Source organism: Mobula birostris, chromosome 27 (assembly GCF_030028105.1).
Source record: "Mobula birostris isolate sMobBir1 chromosome 27, sMobBir1.hap1, whole genome shotgun sequence".
Classification (NCBI taxonomy): Eukaryota; Metazoa; Chordata; class Chondrichthyes; order Myliobatiformes; family Myliobatidae; genus Mobula; species Mobula birostris.
Genome location: NC_092396.1, coordinates 17,297,702 through 17,322,449, shown reverse-complemented (window position 1 = coordinate 17,322,449; position 24,748 = coordinate 17,297,702). Strand labels below are relative to the sequence as shown.

Genomic DNA, 24,748 nt, shown 5'->3' with positions numbered 1-24,748 from the left:
AGGGAGAACCAACCTATGCTGATGTTTACGACCCATCTTGCTTTTACTTCACATTCGTTCGTCGTTACTAGTTCAGTCACGGGAACTGGGAGCGAAATCCCCAAATCTCACGAGATTTACTCTTGGCTACGCGAGCACGAGAAGAATTTTCTCTTTCCCCAAGAGGCGCGCGCGCGCGGACACACGCACGTAAGGAACGCGTACGCCTTTCTGGGCGGTCACAACCTAACCCGATAACCGGAAGTTCCCGGTCGATGATGGACTTACATCCTAACGAATAGCACATCGATCCGACAAGCGAAGAGGCGGGAAGGTGGGGCGGTCGGCCCAATGATCTGGTCTCCATTGGAAGGGAGCGAAGAGGGGGGCGGGGTGGGTTCTGTGCCCGGTGCTCAAGGTTGGTTGAGCGGCGGTTTCTCCGGCGGTCGGGTTTAGGGATGTAAGTGGGGGACTGAAATGGCTGCCGAAAAGAAGCCGGAAGGTAAGGGTCTAAGGAGGAGGGGTTGGGAGAAAAATATAAGTGTGTGTAAAATATCACTGGTATTTAATATTTATTTATGATGACAACCTGCTGGACGATGGAAAAAAGCTGAATCTGACAGAACAAGGGGGTGTGAAGCGCTGCAAATGGAGCAAAAACGGTTTATCGTAAATATAGAAAACCGTTATGTGTGGAGTATAGAGAAGGGCAAACTATTTCCTTACAGAAATAGAGTCAATGTCCGAATTAATTTTCGTGTTCAGCAAACTGTCACTTTCTATAGAGAGAAAAAATAATTAATATTTTAAAAATCAAATATACAAGGTTGTTTGGTATTTGCTGGCGGTAAACTCCACAAGAGGGCGGTAACAGATTGTTTATCTGGTGTGAAAGTGATTTAACTCCTCTCGCACTGTCAAATACTGGAATACTTGAAGTAATGTACTCCAGAATAACTCGCAAGATCACTGTCGACAAGTGGATATTGCATATAAAGTGTCACCTCCGATATATATTTGTTTTGACTTTAGTTGAGGCATAGTTGTAGAAGGCTGAAACGTTGGCGGTTACATATGCACAATTTCAAGTATTAATGGAAGATCACCGTCAGAAGTTTGATTTTGCTTGATTAATCTTTTTGTCAATTCTAGTTTTAGACAAAAGATCACGTTTTCAATCTATTTACTTTGGAAAAAAGTTTGTTCGTTTTTAAATATTTACAACTCGATTCCTTTTCAAGTGCAGCGTGTTAAAAGACATTTTCATATTGAATTTCCTTCCCTTTTACTATTTTAATGAAAGTAGTAATGGTGCAGTACAATAAACACATTTTCAGGCGCTGATGTTTTGAAGCTATAAGTATGAAAATACAATGAACTTTTGTATGTTGATTGTTGTATAGAGACTGAATAGTATGCAATTTTCTTGTACGTACAAGAATTTGTGCAAGTAAGAAAGCATTGGATGATATGGTAATTCCAAGTAAATTCAAATTACTATAAAGTATTATTTATTCCATTAACATAAAATAATGGGTAAGCTGGTTTACTTCAAAGATTTGTAGAATATGAACATAGCGTATACATTACAGAAAAAAACTAAATGTATTAAATTACATGCAAATTTGTCAGTTTATTATTGGAAGATATTTGCAGGAAAATAGGGCCAAATTACCCTTTTTAAAGCAAATATAATATTTTAAAAATAAAATCACATTATACTGAAGAGCATGCAAGTCAATTTTAATATGTCTTGGTATATCAGTGATTTTAATTTGGGCTGAAATGAAGATTTTCTTATACCTATCCAATAATAGAAATTATTCACATATTGTGTGCTTGTTTTTAATGGAGTATTTTTAAAGGTTTTAAAAAAAGTCTCATGTTAATTGTCAATGTGTTTCAAGAATACACATTCCTGGAATTGTTAAGGAATTGGGAAGGAGACAGCCTTAACCCCTTGTTTCACAGCTGCTGTTTGACATGCAAAGCATGATGCTCTTCTAAGTAATACATGAGGTGGATGCAAATGAAGCTTAGCTTAGTATTCAGAAGAGCCTGTCTTTATTTGTACCCATATAATGTAAAGTGTTGTATTATTTATGGAAATAGTCTTATTGGATCTCTTGAGATGTTTCTTCTAAACATTTAGATTCCTGTCAGAAATAATTCAACCAGTATCAATTCTACCAGTATCAATTCTAATGGTTATCATTACTCTGTTCTTTACCAGTTGTTTTTGATTCTAATTATAAAAATATGTATTTCTTTCAACAGGCAGACCATATGTCACACTTGGAGTGACTCTACTTGTTTTATGTATCTTTCTTTCTCCCCCAACAGGTATTTGAACAGCTTACGATATTACTGTCAGACAACAATACCAACGAATCAAATTGTGTGGACTGTATTATCACAGTCAAGTTGTTAATACATAGATACCTTAGGTAGTTTTATTCACTCTGTCATAACATAATATTGTGTTACTGGTATTTACAGGGAAATATGGACGTCTATTAAGAAGCTCGCATTGAATGTACTTTTATTTCGTGTAGTGATAGCACTAATGGAAAGTATAGAAGAAGAAGAAAGCCCTTAACTCCGAGTGGAGTCATCGGGACGCCGTCATGATGGCACTCTTTAGCAGGCTTTCTTACTTTTTACGGGGCTGAGTTGCTAGCTCAATGCGCAGCACAGATGGAAAGCGTGTAAGGGAGCCGGCTGGGTTCAAACTCGGGAGCCTTCGCTCCAAAGTCCAGCGCTGGTGCCACTAAGCCACCAACCAGCATAATGGAAAGTATACAAATCTAGAATTCTTTCTTATAGCAGATCGGAAAATAAAACCTGAATTTTCTTGTTCCTTCCAGGTTGCAAATATTCGAATTTATGACCTCTTCCTTGGACATTAAAATTGTGAAACTTCTCGCCTTCTCAAGCATTCTCTTAATTGTGTAGTGAATATGCTTTTAAAACCAAAGTTTTCTAAGATCTAATCACTGTTTGATTGATCAGCTCAACTTGTCCTTGCTATCCTGTATGACGGACTTTTGCCAAACCAAGTTTCTCAAAATAAAAGAGAAAAGGAAATAATTCACTGTAGTCAGTCTAATTTAGCCAAGATAGGCTGATATTACTTTATAGTATGTTCAGAATCTGTAAATATTTTGTACATTTTAAGGTGCTCAATGAAATCATGGGAATTTTGCTAGTAATGTAATCTTCCATTTACAATGAAATGAAATCATTTTAGCATTGGAAAGTGGAGAAGTAGTGATTGGTGGTAGCCATTTCACTTAACGTACTATTTCATCATGAGTTACTGCAAGTTATTCAAGATTTCTCTCTCCCTCCTACAGTTATCTTGTTATTATCACATGCATTCTAGCCATTCTAAAAGTTCTGTGTTGACAGTGTTGAGATATTGCTCTTTGGATGCTGACTACTACTTTTGTTATCTCATTGAAGCATCTTTTATGCATGACCTAGGTAGAATGATTGCAGGCTGTCATGTAATAGGAACATCACGGTCAAAAGCTTAAAACGGATACCATAAATGTTTTTTTTTCTCCCACCACTACTACCTTTGTTATTTCTTTCTACAGCTTTGTGCTGAAGGGACAAAATAAGATGAAGATTATTTATAGAATTTAGTTTTCATGTAGTATTAATAATGTATATTAAATATTAAATTTTAACTGTGGAATTATAACAGGAAAGAGTTATATTATTAAAAATTGACTTTGAGTCCCCAGAAATGGCTTCTGCAACAATAATCTTTTTTATACACAAGTATTCTTATAATTCTTCACTAAATATGGCATTAACCAAAAATACTAATAAGATGGTGGCATGGCTTTGTTATTGCTCCTTTGTTGCCAAAGTCAGCATTGGGATGTGGGTAGGGACAAGGAGTGTTTTGCCAAAGGGAAATTTAGAAATCAAAGAAGTCTGAGGTGATAAGTGTGATTCCAATGTAAAGAATAGGATAAAGGCAGTAGAGAGAAAGGGTGATCAATTTCGTGGAGTTAAGCACAAAAAGGACCAAAAAATGTTTGTCGAGCTGTCCATTGGTCTCCAAACATCATTACTGATGTAGAGCATAGTATACACCAGGAATTTAGAGGCATATGTTACAATGATTTTGTAATAATTATAGCTGATTGTAATTTACATATATACTGAACTAATCGCATTTAATGTGGAAGATGCATTTTGGAGCGCCGATGCAATAGCTTTCAAGATCTGTGTGTTGAGTATTTGGTGAGGAAATGGATCTTTTCAGGTATGTTACTCTGCAATACCAAAGAATTAATTGATAATATGGAAGGTAAGGGGCCTTTGGGGAAGAGTGATCATAATATGATAATATTTGAATTGAAGATGATTTGGTTCTATCTGATACCTGGATCTTAAATTTAAGTTGGGAATTTACATAGAAAAAGTATGACTGCAAATGAGAAATTTCTAACAATTTAATATTGTTGTATAATCTTTTTAATATCACTTTTTAAGTTCTAAAAACTGATTATATGGTTCAGTTATGGCTTATGACTAGTTTGAGATGGTATTAACTCAAAGGAAAAAATGATTGCTCAAAGTAACAATGAGCCTAATAACTGGGAAAACGTTAGAACAAAAAATTAATACCAGAACATTGTAAAGGAATGTAGAAATATAATAAAATAATATTGAAAATAAAATAAATGCTTTTATATGCAAGCTGTGTAAAAACTTTGATTTTATAATTGCATTAAAAGTAAAAAAATGGGTAAATGCTAATGTAGATCCCTTACTTACTGTGACACATGAAGTTATAACGAGAAGGCAGGAAATTTCCTGGAAATAATGGAGATCACCAAGTCTTGAGTGATGGGATGAAAGAGATTTACATTTTTATTTGAGGAAACTAAAATTCCAAGGTTTTCAGAGATGTAGATGGTAAATATATTTGTTGTCATCCAAAATTCCCTTGTTTCTGAAATAGTTTCTTCAATCTGTAAGGATGATGGGGATCTTTGGATGTTGCCTTGAGGCAGAGACTCCTGTAGATACTGCAGATGGTGGAAGATGATGTGTATTGGCTAGACAGCCCCTCTTGCATTCCTCTGCATTTGAATTGCTCTACCATACCATGACTCAGGATAGTTAATGTGCTAGTTAGTTGATAAGTTTCAGTGGTACCATCTGTAGAATTCGCAAGAGGAATCAGTGACAACCTGAACCTCCTTAAGTAAGTAAAAATGTTGCCATGCCTTCTTTATGATTGCATCTGTCTGCTGGGCTCAGGATTGGTCATCTGATATGTTAACGTCCAGGAATTTAAAGCTACTGACTTTCTCCACTAACAATTTCTCTTAATGTAGACTGGGGCATGTTCACGTTGCTTCTCCTTTCTTCTTCCTAACCGCAGCCAATAGACGACCAACTTGTGTACAGCCCATACATATGAATGCACTGTTGTGAGTCCAGCAAAATAAATTTGCCATCTGCTGCAGGGCTGCAGGATTCTTCTCCACATAGGATCTTAATTTGTGGCCACATTTCTGATTTTATAGGAACAGAATCCTTTTGAAACTTGGGGAAGACCTGTAATTTACTGTCATTCGAGGACTAGTTAATGGAAAGAAACTGTAGGAACGAATGCCTTTTTTTGAGTTTGGGAGGCTGGGACTAGTGTTAGAGGGACTTATGGTGGTGTGCTAGCTGTTCATAATTTAGAATCAGTGTTTGGATGAGGAAACCATGTAACTAGCCCAATTTTGCTGTTGACTTAAAGCTGAGTTAAGTGAATTTGCAGGAAGATGTGCAGTGATGGGTAGCATGAACATTGCGACAGGGTAAGTATATGGCTAAGGACATTCTGGATTGACTATACAAGGGGAAAATATGTAAGGGCATTCACTTTGAAAGAAACAGAAATGGGAAGAGATTGAATGGTGTTAGTATCTTTGTACATGAATCACTTGGTTTAATCATATGTCAGCTCTTAATGCAAGTTAATTTGAATCAAGGGAAAAGATGACATGGTGTGAATGAGGAAAAATGCCAAATATCCTGTACTGTTCTGGTCTCCCTATCCAAAGGAAAATTTACTTTCAACAGAGGAAGTGCAAGGAAGGCTCATTGAGATGAAGATGGAATTGCCCAAGATAGATTAAGCTGTCTAAAACTATGCCTTCAGAAGGATGAGAGATAATCAAACAAAATTCTTGCTGTGATGACTAGATAGATGCTTCTCCTAGCAAGGGTACTGAGAACTGGGAGTCAAGTCTTAAAATAAGGGTTGGTAACCAGGACAGATGAGATTTCTTCAACTCTGAAGGTAGCAAATCTTCTAGATACTCTTTCACAGAGTATAGTATCTACTCAGTTACTGAGAGTATGCAAGACTGATATTGATGTGTTTTTGGATATTAAGGGAGCAAGGGATTTTGGATTCGTGCAGAAGGATGGTGTATAGAGGTAAAGAGAGCCAAGATGTTATTGAATAACCAACAGGCCAACATGCACAAAATGCTGCAGGAACTTAGCATCCATGGACTAAAGTATAGTCAACGTTTTGGGCCAAAACCCTTCAGCACAACTGGAGGAAAAAATGCTGAGGAGTAAATTTAAAAGGTGGAGGGAGGGGAGAGAGATACACCACGTGATAAGTGAAACCTGGAGCGGGAAAGATGAAGTAAAGCGCTGGGAAGTTGATTGGTGAAAGAGAGGGAGGCAATGGGTGGGTAAGGAGATAAGGTGAGAGAGGGAAAAGGGAATGAGAAATGGTGAAGGGGAGAGGCGGGTGCATTACCGGAAGTTTGAGAAATCGATGTTCATGCTATCAGGTTGGAGGCTACCCAAACTGAATATAAGGTGTTGTTCCTCCAATCTAAGTGTGGCCTCATCATGACAGTGGGGAAGGCCTTGGATGGATATATGGGAATGGGAAGTGGAATTAAAATGGGTGGCCACTGGTGGACAGAGCGTAGATGTTTGGCAAAATGCTCTCCCAATCTATGTTGGGTCTCACTGATATACAGGAGGCCACACCGGGAGCACCAAGCACAGTATAAGACCCAACAGACTCACAGTTGAAGTGTTGCCTCACCTGGAAGGACTGTTTAGGGCCCTGAGTGGAAGTGAGGGAGGAAGGGTAGAGGCAGGTGTAGCACTTGTTCCGCTTGCAAGGATAAGTGCCAGGAGGGAGATCACTGCGGAGGGACAAATGGACAAGGGAGTCGCGTAGGGAGCGATCCCTGCAGAAAGTTGGGGGGAGGTGGTTGGGGAAGAGGGAAAGATGTGCTTGGTGGTGGGATCCCGTTCAAGGTGGCAGAAGTTTCGGAGAATTATGTGCTGGAAGTGGAAGCTGGTGGGGTGGTAGGTGAGGAAAAGAGGAACCTTATTCCTGGTAGGGTGGTGAGAGGACGGGGTAAGAGCAGATAATGCGTAAAATGGAAGAGATGTAGTTGGGGCAGCGATGATGGTGGAGGATGGGAAGTCTCTTTCTTTGAAAAAGGAGGACATCTCCTTTGTTCTAGAATGAGAAGTCTCATCCTGAGAGCAGTTGCCATGGAGATGGATGAATTGAGAAAAGGGAATAATGTTTTTACAAGTAGCAGGGTGGGATGAGGTGTAGTCAAGATAGCTGTGAGAGTCCGTGAGTTTGTAATAGACACCGGTGTGTAAGCTCTCTCTGGAGATAGAGAAAGTGAGATCGAGAAAGGGAAGGGAATTGTCAGAAATGGACCAGGTGAATTTGAGGACAGGGTGGAAGTCGGAGGCAAAGTGGATTAAGTCAACGAGTTCAGAATGGGTGTAGGAAGCAGCACCAATGCAGTTGTTGATGTATCACAGGAAAAGTGCAGGATGGTCACCAGGGTAGGCTTGGAACATCGACTTTCATGTAGCCGACAAACAGGCAGGCACAGCTGGGACCCATGCAAGTGCCCATGGCTATTCCTTTTGTTTGAAAGAAGTGGGAGGAGCCAAAGGAGAAATTATTTAGAGTGAGGAAAGGTTCCGCTAGGCGGAGGAGAGTGGTGGTGGAGGGGAACTGGTTAGGTCTGGTGTTCAGAGAAAAAATAGAGAGCTTTGAGGCCTTCTTGATGGGGGATGGAGGTATATAGGGACTGGACATCCGTAGTAAAAATAAGATGATGGGGGCCACAGAACTTGAAATCCTTGAAAAGATCAGGAGTTTGTGAGGTGTCATGGATGTAGGTAGGAAGGGACTGAACGGAGTCGAGGTATGCCAATATGAGTTTAGTGGGGCAGGAAACGGCTGAAACAATGGGTCCAGCTGGACAACTGGGCCACACTTGGGTTGGAGGAACAACACCTCATATTCGGTTTGGGTAGCCTCCAGCCTGATGACATGAACATCGATTTCTCAAACTTCTGGTAATGCCCCTATCCCTCCTCCGTCGCCATTTCCCATCCCCTTTTCCCTCTCTCATCTTATCTCCTTGCCCGCCTATCGCCTCCCTCTGCTGCTCCTCCCCCTTTTTCTTTATTCCATGGCCTTCTTTCTTTCACCAATCACCTTCCCAGCTCTTTACTTCATCCCTCCCCCCCCACTCCCAGCTTTCATCTATCACCTGGTACTTCTCTCTCACCTCCTCCCACCTTTTAAATTTAGTGCTCAGCTTTTTTTCACCAGTCTTGCCGAAGGGTTTTGGCTCGAAACGTTAACTTTTTTTTTCTGTAGATTCTGCCTGGCCTGCTGAATTTCTCTAACATTTTGTGTGTGTGTTGCTTGGATTTCCAGCATCTGCAGATTTTCTCCTGTTTGTAATCCAACAGTCCATGAGGAATTGAATTAGCTACTTCTATTTATGATTCTTTAGTGGCAGGAAATTCCAGTCTTGTAAATGTGGCCTATATGTTTACATGGCAATTATGGGAATTTCTATCAAACTATTTGGATGTTTAGTGTATTTTTTTCTGGATTAGTAATTTTATGAATTAATTTATTCACTGTTTCAAAAGAAGGAAAACAAAACTAGTGGAAAACAATGTAATGTTATTTTTAGTTGAGAATTTTTTTTATTGATAATGTGTTAAAACTTTGTTTAGAGTGCGTAGTGCTGGTATGGGTTGAATTTGGTTAAAATAATTGATTTTTGCCATTTCTCCATTTGGCACTGCTGTTTGGATTGAGGTTTAGCATGTTGCAGCGTTTACATTTGCCTTTCTCAACACAGGGTTAGGGAACTAAACTCCTGAAAGCCATTTCACTGTTTTTAAACTGCAAATCACCCATGTGCAATATTGTAAGTTATAATATTGAATTCAAATAGTAGCAGTATACTATAGGCTACAGTGCACTCAAGGGAATTAAACTAGAGTGTTAGTTTAGCCTTGCTAGCTCTTAACAGTCTTTTTATATATTTGTAAAAATATACTGTTTAAAATGTTTTGTTTAAATCATTGAAGTTCTTGCTTTATGTTACAGCAGTTAGTTATCCTTGCTGACAACTGTTAATTGCAGTTTTATATCTTCTTGAAGAAGCTTTTCTTTCTTATTGCAGCAGGTTGTATAGTGCTGTGGAATAGCGGCGTGCCAGCTCTATTCTCCTGGTTCTAACCAACTGAATATCTATCATTTTCAATTAACTATATCAAAATTCATTTCTCTTGATCTAGAGAAGGAATGGAGTTCCTAGTTTCTGTTACCTACAATATTTGATGTGAGTTTACTGATAGTAAGTCAGGCTGCTTTTTGAAAAATGTTTAAACGTAGATATACAGGAGGCAGACAAGATAAATTTGAAATATGGCAATTTTTTTTTAAAGTGAAAAAATATCTTGGATGGCTCCTTTGGGAGAAAATTAGTAAAAGGAAATAAGCATTTACAAAAATTTGGATATGGGAGACAAAGTGCAAAGGATGGGAGCTTTGGTTTTCTGTAGGATGCAATTCTATGGTAGAACTATACCTGTGCATTAAGTACATGGAATGCAAAAGTAAACCCCTATCTTGGTGTAATTTTGTCAGTTAACCATGGGTGGCATAACTTTACTCGTATTCGTTCACGAACATAACTTTATGGCCATAACAATGAATATGGTCATTACACTGACAAAGTCATGCCTTTAGCTGCTTAAAATGCTTTAGATAAAGAAACAAGTAAGTTCAATTAAAGGAGGAGATAATTGAAAGAATGACCAAATATTTGGGTTTTAATTTGGGTATAAAGGCAAGGAGAGCTGTGGAATCAAATTTGGGGTTTTCAGGTACATTCTGCTAATTTTTGACCCAGGTATTGTTTAGGGTGCAGTTAAGTCATAGTTGTTCAACATTAATTTTCCTAGGACTAGTGAACACTTAGGAGTATTTCCTTCCATACCTCTGCAGCTTTGCAACTAGCTTTGATGAAGTGAAATGAGTGACTGTGCCTGTCATGGTATTATAGAAACCGAAAGGTATTGCAGACAATGAAAGTCAAGAGAAACTCTTTACTGGAATAATTCTTCACACATTAAAATGGGTTTTTGATTGCTCAGATTTTCATCAATGACCTTTCTTCCAACACAAAGTCAAAAGTGGAGAAGTTTACTGATTACATTCATGCTGCTTGGATAATGAAGTAGCCCAAACCTGAATGGAGCATGATCTTAATCACATTCAGGCATGGTATGATTATTGTCAATTAATATTCATATTGCATGAGTGCCACATAATGACTATCTCCAGCATGAGATTCTAATTATCTCTCCTTGATATTCAAAAAAAAAGTGCCATTAATGTCAGCATCCTTGGTTTTCCAATATTCAGAAACGGAACTGGACCATATAACTGCTGGCTGTAAGAACAGGTCCAAGGCTGGATATCTTACAACAATTCACCCACCCTCAGACTTCACAAGATACTTAGGAATGTGATAGAATGTGCTTCATGTCCTTGGATAAGTGTGGCTCCCATAGCACTTGAGGTTCACCATCTGGGAAGAAAGAGCTTGGTTAATTGGACCCCATTCACCACCTAATCATTTGCCTCTTCAATCACTGGTTTGTTGACAACAACTGGTATGTTAGCAGGAGAACTAGTCATCATTTCATAGTGAATTGATTTTATAATCTTTAATTGAAATTGCCCCAAAATGCTTTAACAGGCATTTTATGATTTAAAAAAATACTATAACACAGGAAATTTGATGGGTGAATGACCAAAAAACTAACTAACTAATTTTATGGTTTGAGAGTCATAGGGTGAGAGAGAGAGAGAGAGAGTTAAATGATATTTCCAAAGGATAATTCCAAAGTTTTTAAGGGTTTGATAGCTAAGGACAATAATCAAGGAGCTTTTAAATTCTGGGATGATCAAAGGACCAGATATAGGAATGTGAGTATCTTTGAGATTTGGGCTGGAGAAAATTTTGGAGATGAGCAAGCCTTTGAAGAGATTTGAAAATAAGAAAGGATATTTCAAAATTGTTGTGTTATTTAACTTGTGATCTCATGATAGTTCAGCAAGATGATCTAAGTTAGAAAAAGAGCAGTAGAGTTTTAGATACTTTTTTTTTGGAAGGGTCGAAAATTTCTTGTCTGCAGATGATAACAATATGTGGAAACATATTGGGCCAAAGTGAATTCTTGAAGTAATGATGAAAATGTGAAGAGAATATAATGTGAAAATGTACTGGCACCAATCAAGTAGTTTAGGGAACTGAGTAAGAGTAACCCCAGGAAGTCAGACAGTGAAGAAGAAGCATTTAATTGGCCATGAATATAGTTAAGTGTATTGGTAACGGTAAAGAGAATAGACAGATAATGCATGATTATTCACTACACCTAGTTGAACTGTACATTCAACTGATTTGGGTTTTTGAAAGAGGATTTAGTTTGAAAGGTCCAATTTAGCAATTTAAAATATGTGAATTTCTTTAACCAAAGATTCTTCCATTGATGGCAAACATAGTTGGAAAAATTTGTGTTGTTATTACTGATTAGATCGTTGATGTTTGTTAGCTCATTAGTCCACTGATGAGGGCAAAGTTAGTGCTTACAAATGCGTACACATTAAAAGCACTACCGACAAGTGGCATGTTCCTGAAAAACGAAAATTGTAGAAGCCTGATGGCTAATAAGTATTGTTTTGAAATATCTTGGACAATAAATGAAGGTTGTATTCCATTTTTGGGAACATTGACATATTACATTTCATTGTGGCTTGTAAATATTTTTTTTTATTCACATACAGTTCAGTCCTTTGGGAGAGGTGATGGCTGCATACGTTTTTAAAGTGGTTATTAGCTGTAGATTATTGTCATTGTGGATTAAACATAGATTATATGACCCTGTTCTAACCAACTGTGGCACCAGAGGTATTGTTATCAAGTTTCCCTGGTGTGAAATTAATATTGTCTAATGGTATACTGCTTGAAGAATATTAAATGCACAAAAACAAAGTTCCAGTTTGTTTTCTGGTCTTGGCTACATTATATGATAAGTTTAAATCGGCTGTTAGCTTCAGCAAAAAGAATTTGGGCTGGCATTTCTGCTGTTGATAACAATTCAGGTGTGTTTGGGTGCACCAGTACAGCTAGGGCTATGCATGATGTCATCTGTATGCAAATAGCTTCAACTGAAGGCCCACATCTAACAAATGCCCATTTAATCAATGTGTTATCAGCAGATGCTATTTTGAAAGCATACCTCCAAAATTAGCTTCATTTTGGTAGGATAGAAAAGCAGGCATTAAGGATTTGGAGTGATATAGTGGGCTTTTTGATCTGTTCTCAGTTTGGCTCAATATTTGGCTAGTGAAATGTATCTTTCATATGTTAAACATCTGGATATGTACATGTTTATTTTGAACTTGTTTGATAGCTTTTTCGAAGTTTGTATGATGATCGAGCTTTTCATGGTTGTCATTTAAGAAGTGTATGTTGAAATTTAATAAGTGTATGCAGTATACATATGAGACAGGCTGATGTAAGCTTCATGTACTTAAGTGTAACTGTTCTGTAGCATTAAGTATGTTATGTTGCTCCATAATTAGTTGTATCGGACAGCTAGTTTTTTTGGCTTTGAGGCCTTATTCCCATATGACATTAAGCCTTCAAGTTTCAGTTACAGTAGCAGCATGTTTTTGGGCAGTGATGCTGAGAACAAAAGAAAATGGTACCTGCAATTAGACAAATGTTAAAGAAGTGGAAGATTTTTGTATCTTTTTCCTCATCCCCTCTAGTTAGATTTAAATTGAAGAAATACATTAATAGGGTGTTGATGATCAGAATGTTGTTCTTATTTGTACGGGGGCTGGGTTTGATGTTTTTTTTCCTGAATAACTTTTCTGTCTTTTTTTGTTTCATGGCTAACTGAAGATGTACAAATTCAGGGTTGTATAGGGATACATGCTTTGATAATAAATTAACCACAAGTCAAATTAAATTGTAAAGATATTCAGAAAAAATAAACGTAAGAATACTTCACATCATTGGAATGTTGACAAGTGCTTCAATTTTCACTGTTTGCTTAATTTCTTATTTACCTTGCACTAATTATTAAAACAATAGAAACACATCCCTTTGGAAAAAATTGCCAAGTAGTTTCCTTTGCATTGCCTTGTCAGTCATCATGTCATTATTGCATACTCAACTGTAAACTCCTGCAACTTTTTCATGGCTATTTTTTCCCAATCAATAACATTTTTATTTCAATTCCTTTTACTATCAGAGCTATCAATACCAGAGCTGATTCCAGTGTTGATTTGTATTAAATTAAGTAAATATTTTGCTGCTTCTCTATATTGACCCATGTTTGCCTTGGAGTTTCTTCAGTAGGAAGTATTTGAGAGCCATAACTGATTGGCCTTTCTGTCATTTGACTTAATAAAGTCAATTGTTATACTTCCTTTTTCCTTGATCCAGAAAGTGTGTGCATCATGCTAGACTTTTCATTATATATGGTTGCAATGCCAAAAAATAATGAAGACAAGTTTGTATTAATACGATGAAACTATTACTTAAGTAACTGCAGACAAGTTTCTTTCCAGATTTAAATATATAATTTGCTGTTTCTAATAATTAACTCTAAGAATATAGTTAATGTTAATGTATCAAATTTTGATAATTGTTTCCTCCCATTATACATTATAACACCACCCTGGGTAAAATGATTCCATTGTACCATTACATTGTATTGTATACAATTATGCAACACAGCAACCAAAGTTATTAATTTGCTAATGGTTTGTTCAAGAAAATATATAATACAAACTGTACCCATAGATCCGTTTTCTTGGTTGAACTTTAAAATTGTGTTTGCTTACCTAAATCTTAAATTGTATTCCTGCAAGATTTTTGAATCAAAATGTTCTATCAGTGGTTTGTGGATGCTGTTCAGTAAAGGTTTGATTATTTATAATTTTTGTATAGCTTAGAGGTTGGTTAAAACATACCCCTACCGGTGATCTTGTTTGTTTCTGTGAATGACTGTTACATGAGCAAAGCAATAAGTGTAATATATTCTCATTAATTGGACATAGATATTTCTGAATGTATTGGTCCCTCTTGCCTTTTGCAATGCTCTTTGGACATGAAGGTGGATTCATTTATCAGTATTACAATATGTTTATTTCTGTTAAATTCATTATTTTCACGAGAAGTAAAGGAAAACAGTTACGATCCATTTATCTAGTATCATATAAACCTAGCAGTTGCATATCACAGGAATGGAGGCAGCAGTAATGATGGCAATCAATCTCTAATTATTCTGTCCACAACTAATTCAGATACAAGACATAAAGAAGACCACAGCGATGGAGATCTTTAGGTTCTACAGTTGCCTATTCTCCCAGGGAAGTTGTACTTGTTATTTGCCTTGTATCAAGTTACTCTTATTTGGAATAGGAACTAAGCTAAACAGCTTAAGTCGCTCTCTGGTGTTCTCTTTCTGTTACCATGCATCTCCAAATGATAACTGAAAACAATAATAAGCAAAGGACCAGAGATTAAACTAATAAAAAGCTGGAACTTTTGACCAGCTTTTTAAATGCATCATTGCTGAAAGGTAGGATTCCCAAAATGCTGGACATGTACTTCCATGCCACACTGCCGATATTGCAGAGTAGGTGGCTGCTCTGTGGTCCCCTGAATTGTTGATATGCATGGTGAGGTCTCTATGATTTAGCTGAGATCTTTAAAGCTGAGCTTCACCAGGAAAGATGGAACTGCCTCTCAATACCATACTATGAAGCACTTTGAATTCTTTCCCAGCCAGCAATAACATCTGGAAAGCAGGTTGCAGATGCTGGAAATCAGAAAAAACCCAAAAAATGCAAGTAATATTCAGCAGTTCATTACAAGTCCACAGACTCCTATAGCTGTCTTGACTATAATACTCTTTCCTGATGTCCTGTAAAAACTCAGTTACATTCTCTTGGCCCCTCTGGTTCTGTCATATCTATTTCAAGAACAATACTTTCCAGAACAGTTCTGAAAGAACTTCCTTTTTACCTTAATAGCTTCCACTCCACTCTGGTCTCTGTTCCATTTTGTGTGTTTCTATTCTCACCCCCAATCTCCTGCCCTGGGCAAGGATAGGGTTGCCTATATCCCCACCTTCCACCCAACTTGCCTCCAATTTCACTATGTAATGCTTTTACCAGAAGCATCTTTACTACCTCACCCTTCTTTAACATTTCAAATGAATTGTTATCATCATCACTCCTTGATTTGCTCTTCTGACAACACTCCAATATGCATTTCCCTTCTCATATGCAACCAGAGGGAGATCTGACATCTGCCATTTTTACCTCTTCCCTTTCTACTCAGGGACCAAAATGCTCCTAACAGATCAAGTAGTAATTCATTTCTACACCATAACAGTTTAATACATTGCATTTAGTGTTCATAATGTGATGTACTGTTGAATAGGTACACTAAATACAGACTAAGTGACCACTTCATTTGTTTAGCCTGCAAGAATCTCCAACATGTTCCCATTCTCACCTCTGTTTGGCTTCTACTATTTAAGAAAGCCAATTATATGTTCAACAGACAGCATCATATCTAATGACTAAAGACTTTGTAGCTCACATTATATTGAACTCAACAATTTCAATTGGTTGGTTGTGATCAAAGGTCATCTATGTAATATTAACTCAGTTTCCCCTTACCAAGATGCTCTCTGACCTGCTGTGTATTTTAAGCCTTCTCATTTATTCTGAATTTCCAATAACCATTTTTTAAACCTTACAGCTCCTGCAATTTCTTTGGCTATCTCCTCGTCCTCCAGACAATCAGCTGTGATTTAATAAGCCTTCAGCAACAATGTTGTGTCATTTAGTCACTGTTTTCCCTATACAGACATTCTTTTTGTTTAATCACCATTGTCCTTCTGACTCATTCCACATTTAGTTTTCAATAAATTCACTTTGTACTTCAGCCCTTCCTCTATAATTGGATTTAAATTTTAACATTTCCTGCTTCTGATGGAAGTTCTCAACCTGATTTTTTTAAAAAATGTTTGTTCATACCTGCTTTCAGCGTTTTCTGTTTTACTGAAAACAAAATGAGTATAGAAGAAAGGTAAACAAGAGAAAATCTGCAGATGCTGGAAATCCAAGCAACACACACAAAATGCTTTCTTACTCCAGTCCTGTTGCAGGGTTTCCTGCCCGAAAAGTTGACTGTACTACCTTTTCTTAGATGCTGCCTGGCCTGCTGAGTTCCTGCAGCATTTTGTGTGTGTTGATAAGAAAAGGGTATGTATTCTCCACCAGATCTGCATTTGAATAACTGAAGTTATGCTGCTTCAGGATTGCTGAATACTGCATTTATTTAACACTTTTAGGAAATAACCCACTGCTTAAACAAGTGACATCTCTGAAGTTTTGTTAATGAATATTTTAATAAATTTTCAACTATTGGGGAGCCCCAAGTAAATGAGCCTTTAAAAAAAAAATGCCTGTTTTAAAGAGAGTGTTGTTCAACTTGGCAAAAACTCAAAGCTAAATATATTTGGTCAAATTAATTTTTAATAGTAAAATTGAGGGTTGTATTATTTGTGCAATTGTAACTAGAATAATAATTACAGCTTGATCTTTCAATCATGATGTAAAGTAGGCAGCTATTTGATTTTTAACTTGGAGAGTAAAAAGGTCCAGGATCAGAAAGATTTGAGTTTAAATTAAAAAGCTGACAAAAGTCACTGAAAAGATTTTACAGGTGATCAGCAAAATTAATTTATTATTGAATAATGCTACGTAATGATGTTGAATAACTTTTGTCATTAGCATAAGATAAGATGAGAACTAGTAGATAGGTAGATAGTAGGGACACCAGAACAACAAGGTTCTGTAACGGGTTTGAGAATTCCTATTACAAGCATGTTTATAAACCATCAGACACAAAATTTCCAGTTTCACAGGATAATTTTTTAAAAGGAATAGAAGTCGTGTTTGTGGACCATCTGGAAATCTGATGGCAGAGGGGAAGAAGCTGGTCCTAAAACCTTGTGTGTTTTTTTTCATGCTGTTGTACCATCTCCCTAATGGTAGTAATGAGAAGAGGGCATGTCACAGATGGTGAGGGTGGCATGAACTCAGACCAAAACAGTCCACAATTTGTCAATTCACTATAAATTGATGTAATACATTTCTGCTAAGAGGCTACAAGCAGAATAAATTTAAGAAATAAACATAATAGGAATGATCTTTTAAACTTTGTGAAAGAATTTTGCTGTAATAGAGCAGTGATTGTTTCCTGTGCTTTTCACTGGCAATGCTTGATACTGATTTTGCAAAAATAGTCATGTTTCCAGCATTTGGTCTACCTTATCCCATGGAGAGTAAAAACATAAGGATTTAATATACACTGCCTATGAAAAGTATTCACACCCCTTGACAATATTAAGTCACAGTGGATTTAATTTGGATTTTTTGACACTGATCAACAGAAAAGACTCTTTCATGTCAAAGTGAAAACAACTTTCCACAAATTGATTTAAATTTATTATAGTTATTAAACAAAACAATTGATTACATAATTACTCACCCCCTTCAATTTGTATTTAGGAGATGCACCTTTGGCAGCAATTACAGCCATGAGTCTGTGTGGATAGGTCTCTATCAGCTTTGTACATCTGGACACTGCAATTTTTCCCCATTCTTTTTCACAAAACTGCTCAAGCTCTTTCAGATTGCATGGGGATCGTGAGTGAATAGCCCCTTAAGTCCAGCCACAAATTCTCAGTTGGATTGAGGCCAGGACTCTGACTTGGCCACTCCAGGATATTAACTTTGTTGACTTTAAACCATTCCCATGTAGCTTTGGCTTGAGGTCATTGCCTTGCTGGAAAACAAATCTTCTCCCAAGTCACAGTTCTCTTGCAGACTGCATCAGGTTTTCCTCTGGTATTTTGTTTTATTCATTTTACCCTCTACCTTCATAAGCTTTCCGGGGCCTCTGCAGTGAAGCATTCCCACAGCATGGTGTAGCCATCACTATGCTTCACGGTAGGGATGGTGTGTTTTTGATTATGTGTGGTATTTGGCTTACACCAAACATTGCATTTAGTCTGACGGTCAAAAAGCTCAACTTTGGTTTCATTAGACCGTAGAACCTTCTTCCAGCTGACTTCAGAGTCTCCTATAAGCTTTCTGGTAAACTCTAGCCAAGATTCCATGTGATTTTCTCCCCCCTCCTCCCCCAACACACACACACACACACACACACACACACACACACACACACACACACACACACACACACACACACACACACACACACACACACACACACACACACACACACACACACACACACACACACACACACACACACACACACACACACCAGTAGCTTTCTCTTTACCACTGTCCCATAAAGCTGCAACTGGTGAAGCAACCAGGCAACAGTTGTATGTATAGTCTCTCCCATCTCAGCCACTGAAGCTTGTAACTTCCCCAGTGCTGTCACAGGTGTCTTGGTGGCCCTCACGAGTTCCCTTCTTACACAGTCACTCAGTTTTTAATGACGGCCTGCTCTCAGCAGATTTATAGCTGTACCATATCCTTTCCATTACTTGACTGTACTCTAAGTGATATTCAGTGACTTGGAAATTTTCTTGTACCTATCTCTTCAATAACCTTTTCACAGAGTTGCTTGGAGTGTTCTTTTGTCTTCATGGCATGGTTTTTGTTAGGATACTGACTCAGCAGCAGTTGGACCTGGATAAAAGTGTATTTTTACTATAATCAATTGAAACACCCTAACTGCACACAGGTGATTTCCATTTAACTAGTTATTTGACTTCTAAAACCAATTGGCTGCATCGGTGATGATTTGGTGTGTCGTATTAAAGAGGGTGAATACTTAACGCAATCAATTATTTTGTGTTTTATATTTGTAATTAATTTAGATCATTTTGTAGAGACCTGCTTTCACTTTGACACAAAAGTCTTTTTCTGTGATCAGTGTCAAAAAAAGTCAAATTAAATCCATTGTGATTCAATGTTATAAATGATAAAACATGAAAACTTCCAAGCGGGAGTGAATACTTTTTATAGGCACTGTGCTGCTGAATCACTAATGTGGAGAGAAGATGTGCACTTCTTCAAGGAATATCCCAATTTGTGCTTCCCTGACATTGACAACTGGAAAATAAATTGTAACTCATTTAAATAATCTTTAGAAAAGTTCTATTTAAAAATAATTTATTCAGCTTCTCCTTTGCGTTTGTCATGTGACCTGAACTTGCTCTTCCGTCTGATAACTTCAGGATAAATATTACTATGGGTGTAGTAAATATGCTCTCTTAATGTTTGGGGCAGAATCTGAAACAACATTGAATTAAGCATCTAATGTTAAGAAAGAAATGGGTAGTAATTGTTGATTTTATGGTATTGTTAGAAACGATGGAAAATAAGTCATACCTTGGGTTCTTTTAAAGACTTTAATCTTAGATTTGAGATGAGATAATCTCACATAAGCATTACTGGTTTTTAATTAAATTGTCTTTAATTATTGTATATTAACTTTAAGTGTTTTTAGTTGGTTATCATTGCTTTTCACTGAATATCCCATACTGTGGAACGCTTAATAAAGCTTGTTTCTCTTCATGAGCTCATTCCCGTAAACACTGTGGCAACTTTATTAGGTACAACTCATTAAAGCAAATACCTAATCGGCCAATCATCCGGTAATAATTCAATGCATAAGGCATGCAGACATGGTCAAGAGGTTCATTTGTTGTTCAGACCAAATGTCAGAATTGACAAAAATGTGATTTGAGTGACTTTGACTGTGGAATGATTGTAGGTGCCAGACAGGGTGGTTTGAGTATATCAGAAACTGCTTATCTCCTGGGATTTTCACAAAACAGTCATGAGAATTTACAGAGAATGGTGCAGAAAATAAAAACAAAAAAAAATTCCAGTGAGCAGCAGTTCTCACTGAAGAGTTCTTCTCACATAGAAGAGCAGATTGTTATTTAAATGGTGAAAAATTGCAGCATGCTGTTGTGCAGAGGGACTTGGGAGTGCTTGTTCATGAATCGCAAAAAGTTGCCTTGCAGGTATAACAGGTTATTAAGAAGGCAAATGGAATGTTGGCCTTCATTGCTAGAGGGATTGAATTCAAGAGCAGGAGGTCATGCTGCAGCTATACGGGGTACTGGTGAGGCTGCACCTGGAGTACTGTGTGCAGTTCTGGTCTCTATACTTGACGAAGGATATACTGGCTTTGGAGGCAGTGCAGAGGAGGTTCACCACGTTGATTCCAGGGATGAAGGGGTTAACCTATGAGGAGAGATTGAGTCGCCTGGGACTATACTGTCTGGAGTTCAGAAGAATGAGAGGGGATCTTATAGAAACATACTAAATTTTGAAAGGGATAGATAAGATAGAAGTAGGAAAGTTGTTTCCATTGGTAGGTGAGACTAGAACTAGGGGACATTGCCTCAAGATTCAGGGGAGAAGATTTAGGATGGATTTGAGGAGAAACTGTTTTTCCCAGAGAGTGGTGAATCTGTGGAATTCTCTGCCCAGGGAAGCAGTTGAGGCTTCCTCACGAAATATATTTAAGAAACAGTTAGATAGGTTTTTACATAGTAAGGGAATTAAGGGTTATGGGGAAAAGGCAGGTAGATGGAGCTGAGTTTACAGACAGATCAGCCATGATCTTATTGAATGGCGGGGCAGGCTTGATGGGCTGGATGGCCTACTCCTGCTCCTATTTCTTGTGTTCTTAGTGTAGTTCTGTGGGCAAATATTCCTTGTTAATGAGAGAAGTCAGAGGAGAATGACCAGTCTGGTTCAAGCTGACAGCAGTGATATGCAGCAGAGCATCTCTGAACACACAGCATGTTGAACCTTGGTGGATGGGCTATAGCAGCAGAAGACCATGAATGTACAGTAATATACTCATAAGCATGCATAAAGCGTTAATTGATACAAATCACTTTGGTAAATTACCACTAATTGTTATAAATCATTATTGTAGATACCTCTAGTTATCAGAGTTTTTGAATGTAAAGGGGGAGAAATTGTTTGCAGTTCTTGTTTCTCTTTATTAATCTTAGGTCCTGAAGTGCTGAATGAAATTGAGATCAAACTGGCTTGTGACAGTCAAAGAAATAGCTTGTATTTCAATTCAGCATTTCATTTTGTACATGCATGGTGGCTATTTGGTGTAATTACAGTGGCTGACAGTTGTTTGTACCTCAACTGTGCTTTCTGGAAAATAATAAAATCTTGTTCATCTCAGCCAATTAAAATATATTTTGTTCATTTTGGTTTTGGAATAAATATTTTTGTTATTGTCCTTCACTCTTTTAGGCATTAAACCCAGTGATTAATTTGGGCAGAGATGAATTGTGTTCATGAAGTATTTTCCAAACAGAAGCAGGATATGTACATTCTGCCCTCAGTTTATCAGCCTTTCAAATAAGTTGAGATATTATTTTCAGTTTTGTTGTTGTTCTTGTCTGATTGTCCTAATTCATGTGGGGTGATGGTCTTAACTTTGTTGTCTTGAGCAGCCTTACTGAACAAGACTGTACAAGTTCTGCGAGAGTGTCAGTATTGGCACCAAATTTTAATGCTAAGTTTACCCATCTTTGGGAGCTTATCTTGGTATTGTCAGAATGATGTTTGTAAGGTGTGTGCAGAAATGGCTGTCTTGTTTCCGACACTTAAAGATTTATTATTTTTAAAGTAGTTTAGGATATTCTTTTGTTATGAAAACAGTTACAGAAATGCAACCCTTTTGGTTACCTGTATTTGTATTGTTGCAGAGGACTGTTTTCCTTCACTGATTCAGTTATTCTGACAATGTATGCAGCTTTCTAAAATCTGCTCAAATAATCTCATTCAGTATAGAGTTGGGAGCTAACCTGTTTGGTTTGGTTTGATTTGGTTTGTAGTACCATACCAGTTAAGATACTGAAGCACAGTCACTCTCTGCAATTATCAATACGTTTTGATACGGAAGTTATATTGAAAAATCAGAACCAAAGACAATGTGCAGTGTAAAGTAACATTTATAGGCCCAGGTTCAGTTTCCCCACTTTCTAATTCTGGTTTATATGAACAATATATTTGGTTTAATCTTTTGTGTATTTACTTTTGAAGTTTGATATGCATGAATAGAATGTCTTCTATTGTGTTGTTTTGTCATGCTATGATATTTCAGTTATAAATCCCTTCATTTAAATTTAAAATGGAAAATGCCTGTGTTGCTCAACTTTTTTTCAATTATACCTTTTGCCATGGTGCTGATTCACATATGATAGCCTGCCTCCCTTTTTTGTTGTTTGCATTTTTTATTTAAGTCAGTGAAATGCATGAAATCCAATGTTTATTCCCCTTTTCTTGCTGAAAATATGCAAGCATAGCAAGCATGCATTCAGTATATACTTTGTACAAGTATTCCTTAATCAGAATTAATCTGAGCGATGGCAATAAGTTTTAATCAATTTATGGTTAGCCTCTTTATTCCAAATGCACACTTGTGCTTCATTATTATACTCCAGAATTACCTCTGAAGATACTTTTACAACTCCTCTACAAGAATCATAATTTAGTCTAGCATCTACTTTATTCCTGTAAGAAATGTTAGGGCTTTTTGTTCATTAAATAAAAGTTACTCTTGCTGATAGCAGGTTTCATAATGTTACTTGTGAAACATTTGCATATTCATAGTGGAGTGAAGATTGCAATGCTTTATTTTGATAGCTCAACTGTAAGCAGCTGAGCCAATGGCAGGAAACACCCAGTTTTGATGTTGTTTAGTTTTAAAACGACTGGCTTTCCTGGAGAGAATGATGGAGCATTCAATTTGGGCTTCATAACCTGTGCATGGAATGGAGAAATATCAGCTGTTGTGCTGCTTTCTGAAAGCCAGTGATCCCTTTTTGGAGGTTTGCCTGGACATTGTTTGAAGTCTTGATCAGGCTTGCTAGGGATTTTCCCCAGACTTTTGAACTGTTTGCCAGTGCTCACTGGCTAATTTCACACAAGAACTCCCACTAGTTAGAGCTGCTAGAATATGTATAGAATAGTTAGTTAGGCCCCAATGGACCTTTTTTGCAAGATCAGCTGCTTTTCTGTTTAACTTTTACATCTCTTTACTTCTTCTAAACTGGAATTTCACAGGATTCCTTGATTAAATTGGGTGAAGGGTGGCAGGAAGATTGTAGATCATGAACTAGGCCATGGCTCTGTGAGACCAGATGGCCTGTTATTGTGTTGTTAATACATATACATAGTAGAATTACATACAGAACAGTTTATCAGTAGTTTAAATGGGTAGTTGTTGAATCTTATTCCCCTGCATAATTGGTTGAAATATACATTAAGTGTTTGCAAGTAATATTTCCAAAACTGAGCTTTCCTGAACACCTTCTAACAGTTTTGCTTGGAGTTCATTTTACACTATTAAGTATTAGAATTTGAAATTCAGTGGTTTAATCCAGAGTAATTTCTGCTTCTATATGTCTTTTGAAATAAAATTATGTAGCTGATTTGTTTCACTTTGGCAGTGATTTGATTCAGGATTTATCAAAGTTGACAAGCAGCAGAAGTAGAGAGTTGATTCTGGTTGCTTTCACCACCTTCAAAACAATTGCCAGGTTCATTTTATGAAGCCATAAAAGATATTAGGGACCTACATTAATCTTCTGCTTTCAATAAAATATTACACGCCAAAAGGAAGGTACAATTAAAACACTAGAGATGGAATTTTCAGCAGTTTGATGTCATCTTTGAGCAAAAACCTGAGGTAATGGTTCTGAAGCTCGGTCAAAGCTCTGATGTTCACTCTGATTTTCTTTGTGTGTTGCCTGACCTGTTGAAGAATTTACAGGATGAGCATGATTGTTTTCCTGTAACAATCTGTGCAGTTCCATAGGGAAAATAGAAATTAATGCATTTTAAATTTATTTCAGGGGCTCTTTCTGAATGGATCATTTTTGGTAAGGTAGAGAAGGAAATCAAACTCAAATTCTTATTTGTGCTTAGCATGAATTGTTAGGTTTACATTGTGGATATCGGGTACAGCCAGGATTGGGCTAAGTTGTGATGCTGGGTGCTTTTGAATTGCCTGTTTAGGCTCAAGTGTCAGCAATAGCTAATTAGGGTAAAGTATAAAAGTCATTTTGCTAATTTTTTTTAGGATCTGAGTATTGTTGGCTGAAGTACAATTTTATTTTCACTATTTTCAAGTTCTTAAATTTAAAAATTTTAATTGGGTGAACAACACATTTTAAGGTAAATAGAAAACTAACAACTTCACAGTGATCAATGTGTAAAAATTCACTTAAACCTCTTATATTTAAG

At 37.1% G+C, this 24,748-nt stretch overlaps 1 protein-coding gene across 1 annotated transcript in view; it reads left to right on the top strand.

The window, feature by feature from the left end:
• Positions 1–382: 382 nt before the first annotated feature.
• The window catches only part of LOC140188529 (calmodulin-binding transcription activator 1-like), a 1,232,669-nt gene continuing 1,208,303 nt past the window's right edge, over positions 383–24,748 (top strand). Inside the window, exon 1 of the mRNA XM_072244898.1 lies at positions 383–481. Within this exon, the coding sequence (XP_072100999.1) occupies positions 457–481 (25 nt within the window). The 5' untranslated portion in view covers positions 383–456. The remainder of the gene's footprint in view (positions 482–24,748) is intronic.